The sequence below is a fragment of the Mucor mucedo genome, assembly GCF_025094135.1.
Source record: "Mucor mucedo strain NRRL 3635 chromosome Unknown EV154scaffold_122, whole genome shotgun sequence".
NCBI classification, from domain to species: Eukaryota; Fungi; Mucoromycota; class Mucoromycetes; order Mucorales; family Mucoraceae; genus Mucor; species Mucor mucedo.
Window position 1 is genome coordinate 75,747 of NW_026252406.1, and position 20,256 is coordinate 96,002.

Below are 20,256 nucleotides of genomic sequence, written 5' to 3' on the forward strand. Positions count from 1 at the left end.
TAAGCTGTTTTCACCCCAATGCCGTACGTTGGTTAGCTGATATTGACACATTATCAGTTATTTAACTTACGGTAGTGATACGATACAATCCGATAACAGGTTCATTGACATCATTATTTTAATTTGCTGTAAAACTGTAGTATTGATCAATTCCATGCTGTCTTAGCAGCTTCCAAAAAAGAAAAAGGAGGTCAGAAAAAGGGGGTTTATGACTTACCAAGATTGTCCTTGGGAGGATCGAGCTCGGAGGAGAGGGGGGGCGCTACCCGACTCCAAGTTGCCTGGATTTTTTTCAACTTGATATATGTTTAGCATCTATCTTTTTAACAATTATTTAAAACTTACCTGGCACTGATGAAGACATTTCCACTTTTTACTCTTGGTGTGAATATGAAAAAGAAAGAAGATATGAAAACACAAAAGGACAGTTTTTTTCTGTCAAAAGCGATGTGTGCCAGACGAACTCCGCTGTCCAATAAAAAGGTGGGAGGATCACAACCTCGAAACCTGCATGAAGGATCTTTTTGATAATTGTATTTGAAAGGGTATGGAAATGGAAATGGGAAATTAAGCAATTAAATGAATGGAACTTTATAACATTTTATTATAAGTGGGAGAGTTTGTCATAATAGAAATATAGGTTAATTATTTAATCAACCGTGGCCAATATGCGAAATTTAAGAAACTTTTGAATCATGACATCTCTTTACTAGAGCACCTCCTAAGCTAGTGACCGTTTTCCCCATCACCACAAGAGGTAGCAAACACTTGGTTACGGTTTGGTTCTATTGCGCAAAGTGAGACAGTGTCCAAATCTTTACTATTCAGAACGTCTGCAAATAGGGTTATCGGGACTTATTGATCATAATAATGAAAAAACCCCTCTGGATCGGTTTGCAAACTTTTATGAATAACAACATCAGCGGTATAGCCGTCTTTCATAATTAAGTTTGAAAAAACAAACTTTTTTTCTTGTCTAGATCTTGAAGTGGTTTAAAGCTAATTTGCCCAAAACATTTATTAGTAAAAATTTGTCAGGCACTATAGCTATCAAGTGCGTTCAAGTATCTTACCTACTTAATCTGAGTCTTTTAAAATCAAATACCTTGCTAAACATTTCATATTTGTCTTTGTACGTTTTCGGGAGTTTGTACCAGTGAAAGCTGAAACCGAGCTTACATTTAGTGATATAAACCTCCACTTTAATGAAGGCACAGGAAATAAAGAGAACAAGCGTAGGAGCATTATCGTCGTTTTCTTTATCTTCTTTGTCTTAGTTTTTTCCTTGTCTTTTTTGTTTTCTTTAACCCGTTGTTCCTCTTGCTGAAGAATTAGACAAGCTTATAAGAGTCACAGGCTTAGGCATATCTGTTGACAGCAAATAGCTGTATGTCTTTTCAATAGATTGTTTTTTTATCTTTGAAATCTTCAGGAAGTGCGTCAAAACACTCTACACAGTTGCAGTTTCAACACAAGCGACAGTTAGGCAATAAGAAAACCAATAACAGATGTTATCTCGTAGGTCGCATTGTATCGGGGAAGAGAAGCTTTTCCAAGAGGACAAGCAATCGCCTGGCATGGCTTTGCCGTTTTTTTGGGATTTTTTTAAATCAAGCTGCGTTATACAGTACCAAAAGTTTTTGTGTAAAGACCCTCTTATCGATAACCTGATCACAATGAGTAGTTATGTAGTAGATTACAAAAAATTGTGCGCGTATTAGTATATTGCAAATTTGATTTGATACTATTCGCACCTTGTCTATTCTAGCCTTAAAAGTGTATCCAACTTTATCTTATTCTTGTAACGCTCGTATGGTTTCCTAACATTGTCTGTAATTTTTCTTGCTAGCTTGTATTATGATTAGGACGCTCTTAAAATCTTGAGCTTTTATGACCACTTTGATGACAGCCTGATCATGTAACTATATCCTCTGGTGGTTGATCCTTAATTCCTTGTCTTTTTGCTACAAGTTTTTGCTTTTTTGACTGAGTTTTCGTATTCAGTAGGTCTCTTATGCTCCGTACCCACTACATTATGTATGTTGTCATTTGGTTTTTTTATTTCATGCTTTCTATTTTGCTTATGTACTACATAAACAAAGAATATTTACCATGTGTCGACAATGGAAGAAAAGTGTTTGCATAGACCACTTCTTTTTTTGTGTTGTGACCTAGCTTGTCACAGTCTTTGCATATAACTTTATCTAGATTTTTACAGGTAAAAAGTCTGAACAATTATCCCCTTTCATCTCAAAGCTAACCATTTTCTGTCTAAAATTTATTTTCTCTTTGTCTAAATATAAATCTTGATTTGTCCAAGAAATAACTAAAACTGTCTCAATTTCAAGTGGAAATACTTCAACATGACTCACTGCACCGCAGCGTTTTCTGACTTTTAAATCAAAAGAATACAGTTGAAAAACTTTTTTTTTTTTGGGCAGCCTTCTGTTGTTTGCTAAATTAGAAAAATAAACATGTCTGACCAAAAGGCACAATTAACACAATCCATTGAAGCCCAAGGACTTAAAGTTCGTCAGTTGAAGTCCCAAGCTGCGGAGAAGACTGCCATTGATGCCGAAGTTCAAATTTTACTCGGCCTCAAGAAAGAGTTGGCTACTCTTGAAGGAGCTGACAAAAAGTCTAACGATACTAAGCCCGCCAAGAAGGCTGGTAAGTCTAGCTTCACTTTAAAGACTGCTAAGGTAATGAACATATGAAAGTTCTGTATTTTTGTTTAAACTAAGCAAAGATTTCTAGGGTACCAAAGACTATAACGACAAGGACATGGCTATTCGTGAAAAGGTCTTCAATACCATTACCAAGGTTTTCAAAAAACACGGTGCCGTCACTATTGACACTCCTGTTTTCGAATTGAAGGTACAATTTTTTTTTTTTTTTTTTTCACGAGTTGGGTATTGATATCTTAGCTTAGGAAATTCTTGCTGGTAAATATGGTGAGGACAGTAAATTGATTTATGACTTAGCCGATCAAGGTGGAGAAGAATGTTCTCTTCGTTATGATTTGACTGTTCCATTTGCCCGTTTCTTGGCCATGAATGGTAAAGAATACCCCAACATCAAACGTTACCAAATTGCTAAGGTTTATCGTCGTGATCAGCCTGCTATGACTAAGGGTCGTATGAGAGAATTCTACCAATGCGTAAGTTACTATTTATAATCGTCACGAAGGTAAACTAATATGGTACATAGGATTTTGATATCGCGGGCTCTTATGATTCTATGATTCCAGATTCTGAAATTTTAAGAATTTTATGTGAAGCGCTTACCAATTTGGATGTCGGTAAATATACAGTCAAGATTAATCATAGAAAGATTTTGGATGGTATTTTCGAAGTTTGTGGTGTACCCGAAGATAACATTCGTCCTATTTCATCTGCTGTTGATAAGCTTGATAAACTTCCTTGGGCCGATGTCAAGAAGGAAATGGTTGAAGAAAAGGGTTTGGCTTCCGAAGTAGCTGACAAGATTGGTGAATATGTCAAACATAAGGGTGGCCGTGATCTTTTAGAAATGCTTTTAAAGGATGAAGTATTAACCAGCAATGCCAATGCTGCTGCCGGTCTTGCCGAGATGGGTACACTCTTTGATTATTTGGAGATCTTTGATGTTATGGACAAAATGTCCTTTGATCTTAGTTTGGCCAGAGGTTTGGATTATTACACTGGTATTATCTATGAGGCTGTCACTGAAAAGTCAGCTCCCCCTAAACTCGCAGAAGGTGTTTTACCTAAGAAGAAGTCAGGTACTGATGAATTTGATGAATCTACTGTTGGTGTCGGTTCTATTGCTGCTGGTGGTCGTTACGATAACTTGGTTGGCATGTTCTCAGGCGTTAACAAGAAGGGTGTTCCTAACCTCCAAATTCCTTGCGTTGGTGTCTCCATTGGTGTTGAGCGCGTTTTCTCGATCCTCATGTCAAAGCAGAAGACTGAAGAAATCAAGAGTAACGAAACTGAAGTTTATGTCATTTCTGTTGGTGACGGTCTTTTAAAGGAAAGAATGCAGATTGCTAAGGAATTATGGGATGCTGGTATCAAGGCATCTTACATGTTCAAAAACAAGCCTAGACTTGATAAGCAATTCGATGTTTGTGAAAAGGAAATGATTCCTTTCGCAATTTTCATTGGTAAGGATGAACTTGAAAAGGGTGAGGTTCGTGTCAAGGATATGAGATCAAAGGATGAGTCTCAAAAGGGTGGTGTTACCATTAAACATGCTGATATGATCAAGGAAATGAAGGCCAGACTTGAAAGTTTGTAAATTTAAAATAAAATGGCTAATAGATTCATACAATTGAGAAAACTAAAAAAACGGCTTGTGTGGGAGAGCACAAAAAAATCAATGCGGAGATCAATTTTCGGTCATGACGTATTGTGTGCACTTTATTTTTTGTCCCCAAACATAAAATCCGGGAAAATCTCTGTTTTCCCTTTTTTTACCTTTCATTATTTTTCGGTGATTTTTAAATATGAGCACTTGCTCTTCGCATATAACACCTGCAGTCACTCTCAATGACGAAATGCTGCATGATTTTCCGTTAACCACAGAAGACCCGGTGGCTGGTGCAGAGCTTCAAAAAGAAGTCGAACGTATCAATAAGGTTGATCCTGAAGATAATCAAGTTCCTACAGCCATAATTTTTAAGAAGGACGAGCCCAACAAAATTATCCCTGGTAGTTTCAGCAGTGGCAGTGATGATGATATAACTGTTTTGGATGATGAAGAAGAGCACCCTGAAATTATTGTCGACAGTCTCGATAAAAAGGCATCATCATCACCAGTAAGTAAAACATTAACACATTTCGCACCTGCAACTACTGTTATAACCACTGCAACAGCTACAGGTGCGTTGGATCTTTCTCCAGTATCTAACAGCATACCAAAGGACGATTCAGATTCAGATGAGACCGATGATGAACTAGCTCGTATCACCGAAGCAAACCGCTTTATTCCAATGGATGATCACAAAAAAATCTCTGAAATTAAATCAGCGGAAAATGATGTTCTCAGACGAAAATCCTTAAGAAGTCAAAGTGTTTCTATTAGACGAGACCTTCTTGTTTTTTCTGACTCTCCTATTGTAACAAAAAAGGCTGATAGAATTATCGTTCATAATCATTATGGGGCTGGACCAGAGGGTAGGCTTGAAAAGGATGCAAGGCCTTCACGTCGTAGTAGGGGTTATCTCGTAGCCTGTGATTTTAGTGAAGAAAGTTTTCACTCGATCGAATGGACAATGGGTACGATGATGAGAGATGGTGATAGACTATACGTTGTTACGGCCGTAAACAGAGAGGATAATCCAGAAACTGTTAAACAAACTGGGCTATCTTTATCAAATGAGGTAAAACAAACAAAATAAGAATAGCTCGAAACCATTCATCTGACCTTATAATCGTTACTGTAGTTGAAAAAAGCGTCAGACTCTGTTACAGATGAAGCTAAACGAATGATGAGTCAAATGCTATTATTTGATGTCGATCTTATCACATACGCTATCAGTGGAAGAGTAAAGGATGTTTTATGCAAACTTGTAAGTTTTTTTTATTTATTTACTTTTTGTATCTTGATTTGCTTAATATGTTTCATGCAAATAGATCGATGAATTGCCCTTAACAATGGTTGTTTGTGGAAGCCGAGGCAGGGGAACAGTGAAAGGGTAAGAAAGGAAAGATAGCTGGGTGATGCAAACGACTGATATAGTTAAACGAATGCCTATTTATATCAGATTACTTATGGGTTCAATCTCCACGTATCTTGTACATAAATCATCTGTGCCCGTTTCAGTTATTAGACCCCAAAATAAGAAGAAAGCCGCTAACAAAAGACCTCTCCATGCAGCCGCCCTTAGTCAAAGTTAGTGTTATGTTCTTCTCCACCCAAGAATTTTATTATTAATGATTACTTTACAGGTGTCAAATCAGGCCAATTGGCAGTTGATGAACTCAGCAAACCCAGTTCAGAGCCCACAAGCGGTACAGAAACAACCGCACCCGTTACCACCCTTCCAGCTAAAACGAAGTAAAAAAAAAGGGTCAAACACTTTTTTTTTAACTCTTATATTTATTTTATTTTTTGGAATATATATTTTTGCATATCCTATCATTTTCTCGCTTATGCATTTGTTTATTCAAATATGTTTGTATCATCACCTAGGGGAAGATCAAAATCGTCATCGTACGGTGTTGTTGCCATCTGTCCACCATTGTTACTGAGCGTCATATACTATTGTAAAAAAAAAAAGAAAACTTAATCCCAATGTCTATACTCATTTGACAATCACAGCAAACCTTTGTTTGGAAATCCTTATTTAAGCCCTCTAATTTATCCATGTTGGAGACTCGATCGTTGATAGCGGCAATTTGAAAAATACGGTCTTCCAAACTCATCTGTGCAACATCCCTTTGATCAATGAAGTGGACCATTTTAACTGATAGGTCTGTAATTGAGATAGAGGCGAATATTTGTTTTTGGTTGATCTATAAACACGGCGTAAGCAGTTTTTTTCCGGTGATAAATTTCCCTTACCATTTCAATCAAAATGAGTTCTAATTCTTGAGGAGACGTATCAATCTTAGCTGCCATTTCATTTAACCCGACAGTAATATATACATTTGTCAATTCCTTAATTTTTTTACGACGGAGGGATTGAAAACACTGTTTGACTAACCCCATATGTTTATCCTGTGAAACTATTTAATAATTTCATTCGCGACAAGAATAAGTTACTTACCGACTCGAATGTAGGAGAAGAAGCGGTGGCATGATCATGGAATAATTTGAGATCAGTTTCATTGAAGGTTTTTAAAAGATTCAAATAAGGCTGTGATTGTGTCTTGCATACTTTTTCTACGATTTGGGCGGTATACTTTGGTAAAGCTCTGATTTGACCTTCGTAAATCAACGAAACCAATATAAACTTCTTGTAAGCCGCTACTTGGATAGCACTGATTGCTTTCTGTGTTGGTGCTGAAATAACAATCGAAAGGAAATCCAGCGCACGATCGTATTTCTGGTTACCAATATAAGCAATTGAACCGTAATAATAATACTGTAAGAAGTTCTGAATGTTTACGTCGTATTTCTATGGGAAGTAGGTTAGTTTCAGTTCCGGTAGGATTGAGTATGTATACTTGCTGCTGGTTCAATAATCTCGATATCACAATCTAAAATGGATAAAGGATAACTGTAGTTCTTGGCTAAGATACAGGCCTAATATAACAGTTAGTTTTCGATAAATAAGGTCACATATGCTATCGTACCTGAACAAACGGAGCGTGAAGAGAGGTCAAAGTGTTTGTTGAACATGCAAATCTTCCAATCGCTGTAGAAAATGCTGTAAGAGGTAGTAATGGCTATCAAAACAATTACATTAGTTATAGACAGGTTTATTATGCATAACATAATGGCATACTTTTTCAAGGATTTTTGCTAAATGTAATAAGGCCTTCCCAATAAGTGTAACTAGTTGATTGTAGAACGTCAGACTAAAACGGAGTCAGTTTTTCTGCTTCTAACTTACAGTGTGTTGTTGATAGTCGTACTTGTTCAATGTCGAATACTTGAATAAAGTGAGATAATATTTGGAATAATTGTAAGGCGGTGCCAGCATTAGCATCTTGACATCTTGCAGTACTATTCAAAATCCATAATTTCATTAATCTACCCTAAACTAAGACATTGTTTGGCTTCTTACATGAAGTACAAATAAGCTAAAGAATGGGTGCTTGGATTGAGAACTGTTAAAGGGTCAAGCCCGTCAGTAGTGTACGACAACAAGTTTGATTTTGTCAACGTGTTTAACTGGACTAATATATTTTTCAACTGAGAGGTGTTTTCGGCTGAAATAATTAGTGCAATCACCTCATCGATAGATTGCGATCCCTTGGTTGATTCCGTCTCTGCCTGCTTCATGTTAAAGATATAATGTTTTCGGCAAAAGGACAGCGAAACGTTGAGGGCGCGCTGAGGTTAAATAAATTGAGTTTTTTTGGTTGTTGTTTTTTTTGAGCTCGCCGGTTGTTTTTTATTCACATACTATCGAAAATATCAGCACAATGTCAAACGGAAAGCAGCCTTTAGAAGGTTTAACTGTCAGAATCTGGGATCCCCCTTCTAAAACTGAATCAGAAAAAACAGCTGATGAGAACTTATTGAAGGGAAACAGAGGTTTTAGACAGTACACTGAACAAGTTGGTAATTTTACTCGGCAATTGACCATTACTTAATCTAACTATTTCGTATATACGGCAACTACTAGGCTCAGACAAATTAAAGTATACTACTCATGACTGGGATACTGAAACAAAGAAAGGTAACCCGCTGCTTCTAAATACTTGACTTGGCCATAAACATTTTTTTTTTTTTTTTCAAAAAAAGCTCATAGCACTGAATTAAAGCAATCCACTCGTGACTGGGATGCTGAAAAGAAAAAAAAGGAGTCTGTTCAAGAACTGCCTCTTTTGAGTAGATCGGATCCTCGTACCGATACCCAAAGGTGCGAAAAAGAAACAGAAAAATAAATGATAAAGATAGAGATTTAAAAGACCTTTAAATAAAAAAATAAAAATAAATTATTAGTTTAAGGGACGTGAAATTGCAATACGAGCTTTGGGACCATATCATGAAACAGGTATATAAAATGCCAGCGTATAACTTGAGTGCATTAAAAACTTACAGTTAAACGAACTTAGGTAAAGGAAATAAAGGATTTGGATAATGCTAAAGAATGGGAACCTGCAGTCAATCTCTTGAGAAAATTGCGGGAAGGCGTTTATGCCAGTAACTGGAGTCGCGGCGATTACGCCTTTGCTATTAAAGGTTTGTCACTCTATAACTTAGCTAGGATCATATTAATACTATAAACTAGTTTTTGAGCATTCAGTAAACTTTAGCATCAAAGCACACAACTATGAAGAATTGGCGAAAAGTCTTTTCGGTCTTATAAACGAGCTTTACGTTATCAACAAGGTGATTATAATATAAATTTGAGGAATTATGATACTAAAAAATATAAAGGGAGCGGAAAACCCATATTATGTTGTCCTTAATATATTGTATTATTGCTGTTATCTACAAAATCCAACAAAGGCTATGACACTTGCTATCAATTTGAACGGCACCACGAATGAGGGCAGATTTGGTAAACAGCTAGTAAAATCTGTCTTCATTTCTGGAAACTCTTTGATGTACTTCCGGCTTTATCACAATAACCCTTATTCTACGTTCAAGATTTTGATGGACAATTATAATGATGCTATGCGCATAAAGGCGATTGACATATTAAGAAAGGCTTATTTATCAGCATCAATTGGATGGATCGGTAAATGGTTAGGAATCACTAATAACAGCAACATGGTGATTTCTGAAATAGAAAGATTGGTCAAGCCAACATGTATTAAATCCATAGATTACGATCGTCAGCTGATTTATTTTCTAAAGAAAAGAAAATAAAGCTCAATTTATTATACAGTTTCATAGGAGAATTCGTTGGTTCTATTACCTTGTACTAATGGCATTGTTAGACTCAATTGGTCAATTTTATTAAAAAAAACAAATTGGTCGTTACTGAGATCTTTGGTGCATCACATACCAGTTCAACGATGTTATCAAGGTCTCAACTATCATATCTCATTGTCTAGCTATCGGTTCGCTATTGAATGTGTTGCCTGTTAAATCACAATGATGTGGTTCTAGTAATAAAAACGGCAGATCAAGGTCTCATCTATCATATCTAGCCAGTCATTATGCTAATGTCTCAATTATATAATACGGAACTTCATTACTAAGGATAGCCAAATAATATAAATACCAGAGCAACTTATGTATTAAATAAAGGATTATCTTATATCTGATTGAAACTATTGTCTTACAGACATAAAATATTACAATTTTCATTTGATTCTGCAATGAATCACATCATAAACATTCATCTTTTCTGGGAAAACGGCATTGATGGCATTCGTGACGAGCAATATCAGGAGGTACAAAATTACTTTGGAGATAAACCATTACCGTTAAAGGGTTTGACAGATCTTCGAAAGTATTTTAAAAAAACTAAAATATTCAGGTTGAAGCAAGGTTTTTAGTCGACACTGAGATGAAAGAGATTGAAAGAGTTCATCAGTGTAATGTTTCAATACTTGATATCAATTTTTTTTTAATGACAATTCTACGACAACGCAAGAGGAAAATTGGTTTTATATTAGATGGGCAATAATATGGAAACTACTCTAAAGTGCAACCTTGCTGCATAGTTATCGGCTCAATCATTTCAGGAACATGAATTGAAGCAGTGATTACAATAACAAAGTGATCTTTCATTTCTGAAAAATTTATCCATGCATCGCTAATGAGCTGAAGATATTGCTCAATTGTAGTAACCTTGAGAACAGATAATTGTTTTTCGGGTGTGTCTTTTTATAGCTCACATTGCTTTTCTTCTCTTCCGATTTCTTATTATCAAAAATGCCCAGTGTAAAAGGCAAAAATAGGCTGCGCTCTATTTACAAAAAAAAAATTGACTCGATTCTTAGTCAAAACAGCATTAGACTCATTATTTAAGCATTTAAGGAAGGTATAAAAATCGGATGTAGTTCTGTAAATATTTAATAGAGCACATTTTCTTCTTTTAATGACCCTCTCAGTATATTTTACATTGGTTAGTTAAATAAAACAAGAAATAAAATAGAGCACTATCAATAAAAAGCAACAGATATCATAAATATTCAATAAGGATTGTTTATTTATTATATTCCTTTAAAGGGATTTTTAAATGAAACAGATGATGATGATGACCGATTACAGAAGGCCGTAAACAAGATTCAGGATCTATCTAGTTTCTTACGTCTTGTTTTGTTTAAAGCTCAAATCTTTGTCAATGACTACATTTTACAATACCCCAATAATTTGTCCAATGAATTTTTTCAGCAAAATTTCTGCTATTCATTGTGTAGAGTGGTTTGTAAACAGCTGTCGATCAAAGACTTTCAGTTAAAGTATGCCAAAATTCACCACTTGGAAGACGTATGGATGGAGCTTAATAATCTAGAGGGAGTAAACTTAAACGTGGAAAAAGATGGGCTGAAAAATTATGGTCAAGTGCTTGCAACTGCATGTGAAACTACTGCTACGTGTTATAATAACTATTACATTGAGAATTTTCAGAACATTATCTGCAACTACTTCATTTATATGATTTGTAAAGAATTTCCTGTAAGTTACTAGCAGGAGGCGCTAACTTACAAGTTATTAACAAACTTAACTTAGGATGTTAAAAAATCTGTCATAAGGAAACTTGTCTATGAACATGTTTTAAATCAAGTACTATCATCTGATCCTGTTGCCGTTCTAAATGATGATATCCTCCCACCATTAAGCCAAGAAACAAAAAATGGTTTACAGGCATTTATAAACCCTTTAATTGTGGAGCTCAAGAACCGCTTGCCATCGTTCACAATTACAAAGGCAACTCAGAATACTGCTCCTTTTGGTATTTCACCGGCATTAAGACACATTCTATCCAAGTATAAATCAATAATTGCGGAAAAATCTACTTTACAGAGGCGTGACTCAGAACCAGGAAAACCTCAAGATACGGTTCAATCTGGTGAAAAAAGGAAGAAAGATGATAAAGCAAAGCATTTTGTACTGCCAAGAATATTTATCCTGTTTCCCAATCCAGGTTTGCAGTGGCGCTTTATCAAAATCGATAGTCAAAACGTCACTGGTATATTCCCTGGCTCAAAGTTAAAGAAAGAAAAGGACGAGACTTTATTTAGCTTCACACAAAGGTATTTTTATGATTGTTTTAACTTTGCCAAGCTAAAAATTAGAAGGTACATACGAAATAAAGAGCATTGAGAACCTTCTTCATATAATATTAACAATAAACATTTTGTCTATTATTATCAGCCTTAAAGATCTGAAGGAGCTGCCTGCAAACAATGGCAAGATGTTTTTGAACGGGATATACACCGATGGTTATACTTGCCGCTTACTATTCTGTCGTCGTACTGAGCCATCTTCGGTAATTAAAAGCATTGCCCTAGAACTCAATGACTTTAACACTGAAGAGGTAAATACTTATTTTAGGCCATGTACAGTTAATCCCGGAAGGAAGGTTGTGTTTGTATCCTACCATGGAGAAAATGATGTGAGACGTCTTTCTTCAAAAGAATACTACAATATGGGCGGTGTTACGCAAAGACATAAACAGGAGCAAGAACTCAAGAAAAGCTTAGGTATTGATCAAATTGAGACCAATATCCCCTCACCTAAAACCACGTCTCATGATACCTATATACTGTACATTACGTATATTCTCCAACATATTGATACACTTTTTAATTTCTACGGGTTTAGAACTACCAATAGTAGATGGTGTAATTATATCGCATCACAAAAGAGTATAGAGGACGCCGTTAATATCCTTTTAAATGGATCTACAAAGTACAACAAGAAAAGAAGGAAAAATAAGAAGAAGAGTAAAAAGCGAAGAAGATCTAAAATAGTTGATTTTTCAAAATCTAAACCGAAAATTATCAAAAGGTAAACGTACTAACAAACCCTGATATTATTGTATTTTAATAATGAAACTTGCATGAAGAGAACATAAAGAGAGATTCGAAGAAGGGGATCGTAATAAAATGCCTTTAATCATCTTTGGCGATGGACTTAAGAACAAAAGCCAAACAAAGTTTATGGGTTTACGCTCCGGTGTAACGGACAAGCTTTATCGACAATTGAAAAGAAGAGAGAAGCTTGGAGAGTTACTTCTTGTTGATATTAACGAGTTTAAAACATCAAACGTTAGTATATTAATGTATATCAATACCTTCGACTAAAGTAATAGTTTTATAGACATGCAATTCTTGTTTTAGTAATGATTTGAAAAACATGAGGTGCGGTACTGACGAAAAATCCTCACACATCCATCAAATATTGATTTGTAAACGATGCAATTGTTGTGATCGAGCTTATATACAGATATAACTCTATCATCAATTCTTTCTTTCTTATTTGATAACCTTTCTATAAATCATTATTGCATTACTCTTTAAATCAAATACATGCTATTACACTCTATTTACTACGCATTGATTACTCATCAACATATAGAAAACAATAGTCATACATTTATTCCAGATAATACAATCCAATGATATGATCGCTCGTCAATAACAAGATTCTCGAAGGTACCATGAGATGCTCGATCTTTAATTGACAATACGCCTATTGTATATTTGACAGGTTTCACTTTAATGATTGATATTCAGCCAGTCCTGAATATGTATATAAAGAACCCAATTTATTGTATAATAAAGACTTTAGTTTATTTTTGCAGTTTGATAATTTTACTTCGTCAAATTTCTTTATTTTTATTCTTAATTCGTTGCTTTATCTCTCGAATTTCTCAGCAATATTTTTTGGGATCGTGATGTGATGGCTGCGAAAAATATGCTTGCAATATCTCAATCCATTTGGGATGGCCAAGGCCGACCAACTGTCTTTAAAAGACTAAACGCCACCTCCAATGTGGTTACCTCGTCTCACTCAAGTGAGGAGAAGGTTTAAAGATTTTAAATTTCCATTTGTCTGATTTTTTATTTATTTGTCCAAAAAAGGTAAGTCAATGTCTGAAAGTAAATTTTGATTCGTCTGAAAAAAAATTAACATTTTCTGAATTGAAAGTGTGAAAACTGTATTGATCAGTTCCGGATTCCACGAATCAAATTTGCAGCACGTGATTTGGATTACGTAATACATTTTTTATTTAATGTAAAGTATATAACATATTACAAACAAACAAAATATATGAGGGGCTATGGCCCAATGGATAAGGCGTCTGACTACGAATCAGGAGATTCCAGGTTCGACCCCTGGTAGCCTCATATATATATTTTTTATAATTTGTGTCAGTTGTGGTGCTCGTAGCTGTCGGGGAACTATTGTTATGTAATGATAATTTAAGTGTGATTCAAGTAATAATTGTCTTATACACATATAAAACTAATTTATCACAACATATAAGTCCTTAAGGTAAAAAATATGGTAATTCATAGAAGTGGTTACCTTTGAATGAGCAAGAAACAACAGATCAGTGAAACCGGAAACATTCTTGCTACCATTTTAGTGGCATTAGCAACACGAAGCCTGTTTTTTTGAATATCCTTGATCAATACCGGTTTGTTTCAGATTTGCGATTTTAAGTGTTTAGACGGAATTATCCCTATAAAAAGAAGTGGTATTAGATCGTTTGCACGTTCTTGGAAATACTTAAAAGTAATGAACAATTGTACCTTTTATTTTATTTGGCAATGTTTGATAAAATATATTGTTGAGATTTTACAAACCACGTAATTTAATGGATCTACAAGAAAAATCCGATCGATACTGAGAAACAGCGATAAATAATACACTTGACTGGTCCTCACTTACGTTACTTTTAAATATCCCATCTTGTAGATTATCTACATTTCTATATTTTACTCTGCCAATTTATAAGGATGGTACCTAACATCATTTCTCTCTTATTTACATAGTCCTGCTACATCATGTATACTACTAAACTTTATATATATATAAAAAGATTTTGCTATATATCTTAGTTGTTTGATTACTAAATGTGCTGAGTCGGTAAAAATGATTTAAAAATATTTACTCTATTATGATTACGTTAATGTAGGAATATCATTGATAATTATAAAACTGATTAGCTGAACGCTGAATGAAACATCTAATAGCCAATACGTCTTCACCGGCTTTATTTATGTGCATGGTGACTGGTGAATAACTCAACACCACTAGGCTTATCATCTATGTCTTTTCCCTTCACAATAGACCCAATTTTTTCGATTTGATAGATTTTTTTTGTAAGGGTAGGGTATAAATCTTTTTACTGTTACGGGAGCAATCACCTCAGGGATATGAATATTTTTATCACTATCTTCGTAAAACAGCTTCGTGATGAGCTAAAATATCTGGGAAATACATTCAAATAATTTGACCATGACTTATCTTCGAAAAACTGACCAATTTTTTAAAAAGTGTTTAATTGAGGGAGGACAATTCTCTTATGTTTATTTGCATATCAAATTGGAAAACAAATCCTCTTTAAATTTAAAGTCAACACCGAAAAGGGCATTTTCCTTATTTTCCTTTTACCTTCGAAACTTATAAACCACATTAATTTTTTTGTTCGCTCGTTTTGTCATACTCTTTATACCCCTTCTACAGTTCTAGATTAAACACATATACCACCTTTTATTGTTCCATTAAATGAAGACAGAAATCAAGGTAGAAAACTTAAACAACATTCATGTGTTTCGTGTCAATCGTGCCACTGCAAACGTCAAAGAGGCAAAAGTGAATAAATCTAATTATCGAACAAGATTATCAGCAGAAACGAAGCGTTCAATCTGTGAAGATCATATTGAGAACCCAAAAATCACGCAAGAGGCTTTAGCTTTAAAATATGGCTGCAAACGAACTACTGTTGCAAAAGTAAATACCGCTTTCACGATTCTTGTAATGAATGCGAAACTAATTAGTGTACTAGATTATAAAATCCAAAGATCGCTGGCTCATCATTGGTAGTGATAATATTATTGCGAAAAGATTTCGTCAGCGTAATTCAAGATACCCGCTCGTAGAAAATGCGTTACTGTCATGGCTCGAAAAGGAGCATAACAATAACACTTTAGTCACTGACCAAATGCTTCGGTCTCAAGCTCGTCATTATGCAAAAGAGTATGATGTGGATGGGATTGAAGAATTCAAAGCTTCTAGCTCTTGGGTTTCGAACTTCAAACAACGCCACATGACGTCTAAAATCAATACTACAACACCAAGTAACTCTACCACCATACAATCAAATATCCCCAACAAACCCTCGGTAAAAAGCCAAACGCCGGTATTACCGATATCCCGATCGCCGAATTTTGAAGCCATTTCACGCATTGGAAAAGCAACCAAAACTAACTCTTTCGATACAACAGAAAAAGGTGTCGAATCAAGTGTCGATCAAAATTTGGGTACTTCTACTACACCAGAGCAAGAACAGAGTTCCATAGAGACCGACAGAGGTTTTATCAACAAATCTTTTGCTGATTATACGAGCAATATATCAGATGAGGTTTTATCCTGTGAAAATAGTACACCAGATGGAGTTACAAACTGTTCACCGAATAAGCACAATGAAGCCTTTAAAGATATTGATTTAGACTCGTATGACATGATGGAAGTAAACGTAGTGGATGCTGGTACAATAGATAAGAATACGGTGGTGGTTGACAATCCAGTAGGAAAAGATATGGTTAAAGATACCACGAAAGACATTTCTATGGTTCATGATGTCATATCGGACAATGAAATAATGGACGATGAAATAATGGACGACGATGAACTAGTGGACGATGATGAACTAGTGGACGATGAAATAATGGACGACGATGAACTAGTGGACGACGATGAACTAGTGGATGATGAAATATTGAGCAATCGAATAATAGACGATGGAACGACAGATGACATATATAATAATAATATGGTTACAAACAACAGAGTAATGGACGACGGAGTAATAAATAACAGTATTCAGGTCACCCATTTAGCAGATAAAAATGATGACAACCAGGAAAAATACGAGAATCAAGAGTATAGCGACCAGGAAGGGGATCAAAATTATGGTGGGGATCAGGACTATGGTGGCGATCAAGATTACGGTGACGATCAATACGAGTGTAACGACCAAAATGATATAGATCCACCAGGCTCCGTAGATAATATACAAGATAACAGTTTTCCAACACTAAATTCTGAGGAGAAACCGGATGGCCAAACCATAGTAAAAACAACAACAGATATGAGTGCAACGAAATCAACCGATCCCAAAGATAATAATTATCCTGATCAGGCATCCCAAGAAAGTACAAAACAATTAGCGAAAAAACACCTAGAGGCTGCTTTAGCATTCTACACAGGTCAAAAAGAAGGTTCGACCCAGTCTATGTCAGCAGACATGATTAAGCTTATTCTTCAAAAAGATTTTTGATTCTTTCACAGAAATGTAGAAATTAAACTTTTATTATATACTTGGCTCATTAATATCTCTTATTGATCATGCCTAATATTCTTTGCTTAGCAGTAGAAGGTTGAGACGAATTAGAGTTGTTGGATAAAGACCTTTTGCGATTTGTAAACAATGAAATTTTCTTTGATTTAGTAGTACCCATACTATCTTCATCATCGCTACTACTATCATACTGTCTTTGATCCATTACGGCAGTTATCTTCTTCTTTTTACGAATTTTCTTTTCGGATTTAATCACATGATCGTTATTATTAAAGACGGATGTCAATGTATTGTGTTCAATTATCACGTTTGAATCTTCCTGATACTCTTCATCCTCCTCATCAATATCTTCATCAATATCCTCATCCTCCTCATCCTCTTCATTTTCATATTCATAGTCATCCGGGTGCGGTATTTGTGGAAGTTCTTTAGGCCTAGTGACATTAAGAACAAGCCGAATAATATTTTTTGGTTTTTCTGATAACGCTTCCAGAGCCTTTTTAGCAAGTTTCTCCACACGTTCCGTTAAGGCAATTGGATTGAGAATAGTTTCAGGCACCTGATGCAATTTTCTATTACTATGACTGATAGATCCATCCGCTCTGATAGTTGTACTGTCTTTGGTAAGATCTTGGCGTAAAAATCGAGCCAATTCAACAATACTTTCGTATTCGAATTTGGATAATTGATTGTTCTCGTCAAGTAGAATACCACTTTTTTCTAGAGCATACCAATTAATTTTTTTGTAGTAAGGAAATCTAAACTTCATGGGCACATCTGTTGCTTCTTCAATGTCATACACTTTCAATTGTGTTTTCGTATTGAGTGAGTGCAAAAAATTGCCACCTATTACAATTGCATCCTCTGGTGTAAATACTGCATGGATCCAACCTGTTGGAATAATCCTGCATAAACAAAAAGTTTAAATTATTTTGTAATTAACCCTGACTTTTATTCCCTTACATGGTATTTCCCGCTTGAAGCTCTACGGAGTAACAGTCCTTAACTAGATCACCTAGGAAAGTAGTTGACTGTTCTGAGGATGATGACCATCTCTGATACTTTTTTAAATTTTTGTCGGTAGGCTCTATAAAGTAAAACGTTTTACTACCTCGCAATATATGGTAGAATACCTACATATGGTTAGCAATGCACCAAAGAAGAAATATCTTTACACTCACAGAACTACCCCCGAAATCAATATGACTAAATAATGCAATGGAAGATATCAGAATATTGATACTATTGATAGATTTAGAGACTTACAAGTCAGTGTACGAATCTTTTGTTCCCATTAAGCAGTATAGTTGAACTTTGGGATGTTCGGTTTCAGTAGCTGGCCACACCTGATCGATCCAATCCAAATCACGTACTATTTTGGGTCTCGTTATTTGTTTTGCAAAGTCTGTACCACTAATTTCTAGACTAATGACATTTCTGATGCGATCTCTGTCAGTAGTATGAAAATAGTCAGCCCATCTACTTAAAGTCCAGCCATGAATTTCTGATTGCGATGCAACATCAATCACATCTATCAAGGTGTCTTTTCCAACCAATTCAGCAATAGTATGAACAGTAACATCAGATGGCGGCATTTCCATATCTAATTCAGGCTCATTTTCTTGTACCACAAAAGGTTCTCTCATACCGGTTTTTCTCAAAAGTTCCATGTTTACATCTTTTGCTTGATATCTTTTAAAATGATCCTTTCGAAACTTTTTGACACGAAGTAGCTTTCCCCAAATCCTTTCGTCTCCAGCTGCTGTACCTTCATTTAAATCTGCATAGTTCAACCTATCATGGCTTCGATTTGATTTTCTTTGCTTTGGTTTAACTAAAGCAGACATTATTAACAACATTTTTTTTTTTTTAAAAAAAAAGCTCTAAAAGCAAGAATATTTACAGGTGCTTGGGCCATGGTTACCAATACATTGAGGACAATGAAATCGTTCAATAATTTCAACTTTTTTGATTTCGAGACATTTGGCGTGGTACCATAACGGACACGCGTCACACTGAAGCCATGTATCATAATCATTAGACGTTTCTACGGAATTAGATTCACAAGAGGGACAGGAATCCTTATTATTGTTCATTTTGAAACAATTTTTTTTTCTATAGCGGAAGAGAGCCAAAGGGCAGGTTTTGCGGTTTTTTAAATTGGTCTCAATTTTAAAAAATGGTTTACAGGCAACACCTCAAGTGTTGTATTTTTTATTTTAAAAAAATGTTTCTGTAGCGCTTTATTTCATCTATCCTGTTTAGTTTTATGTCAGATTATTGTATAAAAAGACAATACCAATCAAGACTGTTTGTTTAGTATAATAGGATTATGGAGTAAGATGTATATATAATCAATAAATGGAGGGGGTCTGCAAAGGTCTAGAAAGGTGTTATTGATATATTTAAAGAATGGAAACACTATCACATAAATACGCGCAACTATAAATCACAAAGCAATACTTATTTACAGGCTAGGCGAGAAGCTAAAGGCACATCCCAACTCAAGCCTCTTTTTATAACATTTTTTTTTCAGTAACCTTCATTGTAGTCAAACCTTTGACTCAACCGATAGACAAAATCAACCGCACTTGACTGCTGCATATATGAAATATACAATATGTTATGAACTTTCGTAAATTTGAGATTGATTAACTCTTGCTTCTTTGTCTCAATGACAAGCAATTATCGAGTGCCACAACGTTACACGTATGCTAAACAAATATTGGAAATATATGCTATTTCAATAAAGTATGGTTATCGAAGGCGATGTATGGCCATCTGACGCACGTAAAAAGCACGTAATAATTAATTAAACTATGTATCACCTCATTATGATCTATTTGAACAGTTCTTGTTTATTGGGTTTATCACAAAGAGGCTGAATCCTAACCGAAATTTCATGCAATATATCTAAGTTTTTCTATACGATAAATCAAATGTAGAGCGTATTATATTTTCCACGGAAAAAGATGAAACAGGTATACTCTAGAATATTTTCGCTTTCAAAAAATGCATACATAAAAAGGCGTAAAGGTTTTTGAATTTTGTACGGAAAAGATGATACTTTAAAGTCGCATCTCAACAATTTTATATGAATGGACGTAAAACATGTCCGTCTTGATGATAGCTTTACTGCTTCGAGCATTTCTTTTTCTTTA

General features: G+C 35.1%; 7 protein-coding genes and 1 non-coding gene across 8 annotated transcripts; 5 read left to right on the top strand and 3 right to left on the bottom strand.

Annotated features, from left to right (window-relative positions):
* The first annotated feature begins 2,447 nt into the window (after nt 1-2,447).
* On the top strand, nt 2,448-4,324 carry EV154DRAFT_471490 (histidyl-tRNA synthetase). The gene is made up of 4 exons (XM_051597876.1): nt 2,448-2,702; nt 2,758-2,877; nt 2,933-3,160; nt 3,211-4,324. Exons 1-4 carry the CDS (start codon nt 2,475-2,477, stop codon nt 4,279-4,281), a joined length of 1,647 nt encoding a protein of 548 aa, XP_051453178.1. The 5' UTR covers nt 2,448-2,474; the 3' UTR covers nt 4,282-4,324.
* A 110-nt stretch (nt 4,325-4,434) lies between these two features.
* Nucleotides 4,435-6,063, top strand: EV154DRAFT_523436 (uncharacterized protein). Its single transcript, XM_051603101.1, has 6 exons — nt 4,435-4,801; nt 4,907-5,365; nt 5,429-5,554; nt 5,619-5,680; nt 5,750-5,877; nt 5,934-6,063. Exons 1-6 carry the CDS (start codon nt 4,490-4,492, stop codon nt 6,044-6,046), a joined length of 1,200 nt encoding a protein of 399 aa, XP_051453179.1. The 5' UTR covers nt 4,435-4,489; the 3' UTR covers nt 6,047-6,063.
* EV154DRAFT_523439 (uncharacterized protein) lies at nt 6,064-7,956 on the bottom strand. Its single transcript, XM_051603102.1, has 8 exons — nt 7,718-7,956; nt 7,544-7,656; nt 7,436-7,485; nt 7,284-7,376; nt 7,159-7,233; nt 6,755-7,105; nt 6,312-6,705; nt 6,064-6,246 (listed from the first exon to the last, which is right to left on the bottom strand). Exons 1-7 carry the CDS (start codon nt 7,933-7,935, stop codon nt 6,448-6,450), a joined length of 1,158 nt encoding a protein of 385 aa, XP_051453180.1. The 5' UTR covers nt 7,936-7,956; the 3' UTR covers nt 6,064-6,246; nt 6,312-6,447.
* Nucleotides 7,957-8,969: 1,013 nt separating this feature from the next.
* Nucleotides 8,970-9,580, top strand: EV154DRAFT_523448 (uncharacterized protein). Its single transcript, XM_051603103.1, has one exon. The coding sequence runs from the start codon at nt 9,019-9,021 to the stop codon at nt 9,472-9,474; it is 456 nt and encodes a 151-aa protein (XP_051453181.1). The 5' UTR covers nt 8,970-9,018; the 3' UTR covers nt 9,475-9,580.
* Nucleotides 9,581-11,052: 1,472 nt separating this feature from the next.
* Nucleotides 11,053-12,678, top strand: EV154DRAFT_540035 (uncharacterized protein; the record flags this gene model as incomplete). The annotated part of the gene is made up of 4 exons (XM_051604392.1): nt 11,053-11,235; nt 11,290-11,858; nt 12,061-12,506; nt 12,629-12,678. 4 exons carry the CDS (start codon nt 11,053-11,055, stop codon nt 12,676-12,678), a joined length of 1,248 nt encoding a protein of 415 aa, XP_051453182.1.
* A 1,162-nt stretch (nt 12,679-13,840) lies between these two features.
* On the top strand, nt 13,841-13,913 carry EV154DRAFT_t109. Its single transcript has one exon. It is a non-coding gene; the product is annotated as a tRNA-Arg (tRNA).
* A 2,551-nt stretch (nt 13,914-16,464) lies between these two features.
* EV154DRAFT_523451 (uncharacterized protein) lies at nt 16,465-17,066 on the bottom strand. Its single transcript, XM_051603104.1, has one exon. It carries the CDS (start codon nt 16,992-16,994, stop codon nt 16,623-16,625), a length of 372 nt encoding a protein of 123 aa, XP_051453183.1. The 5' UTR covers nt 16,995-17,066; the 3' UTR covers nt 16,465-16,622.
* Nucleotides 17,067-19,294, bottom strand: EV154DRAFT_523453 (uncharacterized protein). The gene is made up of 5 exons (XM_051603105.1): nt 18,999-19,294; nt 18,362-18,929; nt 18,277-18,301; nt 18,059-18,228; nt 17,067-18,000 (listed from the first exon to the last, which is right to left on the bottom strand). The coding sequence occupies exons 1-5, from the start codon at nt 19,189-19,191 to the stop codon at nt 17,124-17,126; spliced, it is 1,833 nt and encodes a 610-aa protein (XP_051453184.1). The 5' UTR covers nt 19,192-19,294; the 3' UTR covers nt 17,067-17,123.
* Nucleotides 19,295-20,256: the final 962 nt, after the last annotated feature.